Below are 4,132 nucleotides of genomic sequence, written 5' to 3'. Positions count from 1 at the left end.
CGCCCCGTTCCACGCCGTTCGATGTGATTGAGTGTTATTGTTCCTGCCGCGGGGAGCGGCCCGGGGCGGGGACGGGGGCTCGGCGCTCCGGCCCCTCCGCTCCCGGCGGCCACGGCCCGGGCAGGGTGGGCGGGGGGACGGGCGGAACAAAAGGAACTTGCCCGGTGCCCCCGCTCGCCGCCGCTCCCCGGGGCCGGGACCCCCAGCCGCATCCCCGGGACGCGCACAAATATTGATACAGAGCGCACCGACACGCCGCGGGCACACGCTGCCCAGCCCCGCAAAAGCCGCACAAATCCTTTCTTCCACCCCCAAAAGCGCTTTTTTCCGCCCCCCCTCACCCCAAAGCCGCGGCAGGTGTCGGCGGCACTGCCGGCACCGGCCCCTCGAGCCCCCCCGGCCGTGCCCGGGGCTGGCGGGGCCGGAGGAGCCCCCGCATCCCGGCTCGCCCAGCGCACAAAACACACATCCGCAGTTTTCCAGCTATTTTTTCTTTCGTAAAAATGTTTATTTAAACCTTTTTTTAAAATTTTTTTTTCATTTTACAACAATAAAATATTGCGTCAATATGATCCCCTTAAACTGGTCGACAATCAAACGTTACAGTCACTTGTGTGTTTCATTATTATTTTTATCCGACACTCATTTAGGCTTTTTTTTGTTTGTTTCTTTCTGAAACGTTTTTTTTTTTTTTTCGTTTTTTTTAAACATAATGCGGAATTTATTGAAAATAAATAACTGTTGGCAACTGCAATAGGCAATTTTGGATAAAATAGTTGAAAAAAGCAACCTTTAATGAAAATAGCGTTTATTATACATCAGTTACTAAATGAATAAACTAAATGATCTTTCTTTAAATTAATAACTTCCAAAAAACGTTTAATATACAAAACTGTACAGTTATAAAGTTGGCAGAAATAGGCAGATCCTCAGTGTCAAGTATTTTTTTTTCTTTTCCCCTTAATTTCTTTTTTTTTTTCCTTCTTTTTTTTTTTTTTTTTTTTTTTTCTTAATAGCGCTTACTGAAAAATACTTGAAAAATATAAATGTCGAAAGGAAAATATCTGGAGGAGGGAGGGAGGAGAGGAAAGGAGGAAGAGGAGGAGGAGGAGAAGGGGGGATGCTGTGCGGGACCTCGGGGTGGGTGTGTGTGGGGGGAGCCCGGCCCTGCCCGGCGACCCCGGGGGTGCGGGAGCAGCGCGGGGCTCGAGGGGTGCGCGGACACACACACAGACGGACAGACGGACAGACGGACAGACAGACAGACGGACCCCTCGCGGGTGGGTGCGTGGTCACCGCACCCTCTCCCCCTCACCCCCGCCTTTGGGGACAACACAGCCACAGGCTGGGAGGGACAGGGGGAGAGAGAGGGGGGCGGGTGCAGCTCAGCACTTCCCTGCGCCCGACGAACGGCTCCTGGCGTTATTAGCCTTCTAACTGTTTTGGTGGTCGAGGGATATTTTTTTTTCCCCTCCCTGTTTTGTTTTGTGAGAGATTATTATTTTTTCTCTTCCCCCCCCCCCCAACATCCCCACCTCCCTAGAAAAGCTTTTGCACAAATCCAGCATCTCCCTGCGACGCGGAAAGAAGCTCAGCGTGAACCAAATGCGGGCGTTTTCTGTTTCCTTCCCTCCCTCCCTCCGACACCTCATTCCTCTTCACTATCGAAACAAAATACAGAGAAACCGATTTCCGAAGCGAAAGCGCAGAAGGATAAAGGTGTTTTACTACAGACCTCTCAGTCTGGCGCTGATCAAAAAGCCCAACTCATCTTCGGAAAGAAAAAGACTGGCAAATGCCACGGGTTTGGTTGTGATGCTTAATTTCGGGTAAATCTCTTAGAAATAATTATTATATATATATATATATATATAATTTTATATATATATATATATAATATTTTTTCCCTTGGGAGAAGAAGGGGGGGAGGTCAGGCTTGTGACCCGACCGTTTTACGGTGTTGGAAAGTTCTTGAAAAAGGAAGAAAAAAGCTGCAACAAATAAGCCTGCTCTTCACATCGGTGCGGGGCTCTGCGGGCGCGGAGGGAGCCCCATCTCCTCGGGAGGGGGGTGAGGAAGGGCCGCGGCCGCCCTGCCCTGGCCCCGCTGGGTGACACTGCCGGCGCTTGGGGAAGGGGAGGAACGTTTGGACTGCTCAATTCGATACAAATTAGGTCACAAATATTGTGTACAGTTTGTAGTAAAACACCTCAGACATTTAAAAACGCTATATAAGTCTTTAAAAATGCAAAACTAGTCTATTGTAAAACAGATTCACCTGAAATACAGCTGATATAACCAAGGCGCTGGAAGGTTATTCATAGGCACACATCTGTCTTTCCTTTTTTCTTTTCTGTCGGGTTTTTCGTTCTTTTTAATTTTTTTTTTTAAATTTTCTATTTTTCCGTGGGTTTTCCCTGTTTTTTCCCGTTTTTTTTTTTTTTTCTTCCTTTTTTGTTTGGGTTTTGCTCTGCGGTGGGAATGGGGGGGGGGGAGGTTTTTTGTGTCTTTTTTTTTTTTTTTTCCTTCGTCCTAGCGGAGAACCGAAAACAAACCTTGTCTGCGAGTAAACACCGTGTGTGATCAGCGGAAAGGTCGGAGAGAGAGAGGAAAAAAAAAAAAAAATATTGCCGAGGCGGCGGCGGGCGGAGGGACCCGCGGCCGCGTCTCCCGAAACCATAAGTTAAAGCCCGGCGGGCAGTCCCGCGGCCGGGCAGTCCGGTGGCCGGGCAGTCCGGCGGTGGCCGCAGCCCGCGGTCAGAGGTCGTGGCAGGCCGTGTCCGTTTTCACGCCGTGCGAGTACACGTCGTGCTGCGGCTGCTCGCCCGGCGGGGTCATGCGCTTCTCCTTCTGCCGCCGGTTGCAGAACCAGACCCGCACCACCTCCTTCTCCAGCTGCAGGCTGTCCGCCAGCGAGGAGATCTCCTGGGCGGCCGGCTTGGGGCACTTGAGGAAGTGCGTCTCCAGCACGCCCTTGACACTCACCTCGATGGAGGTCCGCTTCTTCCTCTTCCTCCCCTGCGCCGCGATCTTGTCGATGCTCGTGGGGCTGCCGGTGGAGGAGTCGGCCTCCTCCAGCCACTTGTTCAGCAGCGGCTTCAGCTTGCACATGTTCTTGAAGCTCAGCTGCAGGGCCTCGAAGCGGCAGATGGTGGTCTGCGAGAAGACGTTGCCGTACAGAGTGCCCAGCGCCAGCCCCACGTCGGCCTGGGTGAAGCCCAGCTTGATGCGGCGCTGCTTGAACTGCTTGGCGAACTGCTCCAGCTCGTCCGAGGTCGGCGTCTCCTCGTCCGAGTGGTCCTGGCAGTGGTGGCCGCCCAGCTCGCCGTGCTCGCCGCCGGCCTCGCCGCGCAGCCCCGGGTGCAAGCCCTGCCCGGCGGCGGCGGCGGGCGGCGGGGTGAGCCCGCCGTGCTCCAGCATGCCGCCCACCGCGAACCCGCCCTGCGAGTACACGCTCAGGGGCTGCCCGGCGGCGGCGGCTGCAGCGGCGGCGGGGGGGGCGGCCAGCGAGGCGCTGTGCGCCGGGCTGGCGCCCCAGGCGCTGGGGTGGTTGGCGTGGGGCGAGTGGTGGGAGACGTGGGGCGAGCGGTGGTGGATGATGGCGCCCAGCTGCAGGTCCTCGCGGCCCGGCTTCACGTCGGGCTGCTCCAGCGGGCCGCCCGCCAGCGCCGCGGGCCAGGGCGCGCCGTCGCTCAGGCTGGTCACCCAGTGATGCCCCAGCGGGTGCCCATTGCCGGGGACGCCCTGCAGGTACTCGCTCTGCAGCAGCTTCTGCGGGCTGCGGAACGGGCTGCCCTGCTGCATGCCCGCGCCCTCGGCGTGGGCGAGCGCGCCGGCGCCCAGCAGGCCGTAGGGGTTGGAGGCGGCTGTGGCCATGGCCGCGGCAGCCCCACGAGTTATACTGTGCCGCCGCCGCCGCGCCAGCCTTTGACATCCACCGGCACGGCGGCCCGGCGGCGGCCGCGCCACGACTGGCACCCGCGCCCGCCAATAGGGACGCGCCACCGGCCGAACCGACCAATGGACGCGGTGCGGGGGCGGGGCGAGCCCCTGCGGGGCGGGGCCGCGGGGCCGCGCGGGCGCGAGGCAGGAAGTGAATCACTCCGCCGGCACCGGGGGCTGGGCGCGAGGC

The 4,132-nt window shown here is 57.6% G+C and overlaps 1 protein-coding gene across 1 annotated transcript; it reads right to left on the bottom strand.

The window, feature by feature from the left end:
- Positions 1-476: 476 nt before the first annotated feature.
- Positions 477-3,888, bottom strand: POU3F4 (POU class 3 homeobox 4). The gene has a single exon (XM_066182173.1). It carries the CDS (start codon positions 3,874-3,876, stop codon positions 2,758-2,760), a length of 1,119 nt encoding a protein of 372 aa, XP_066038270.1. The 5' UTR covers positions 3,877-3,888; the 3' UTR covers positions 477-2,757.
- Between the last annotated feature and the right edge of the window lie 244 nt (positions 3,889-4,132).

Source organism: Chamaea fasciata, unplaced genomic scaffold (genome assembly GCF_029207755.1).
Source record: "Chamaea fasciata isolate MVZ Bird 193981 ecotype frontalis unplaced genomic scaffold, bChaFas1.0.hap1 SCAF_4, whole genome shotgun sequence".
Classification (NCBI taxonomy): domain Eukaryota; kingdom Metazoa; phylum Chordata; class Aves; order Passeriformes; family Sylviidae; genus Chamaea; species Chamaea fasciata.
This window is presented reverse-complemented; position numbering and strand designations above follow the sequence as displayed.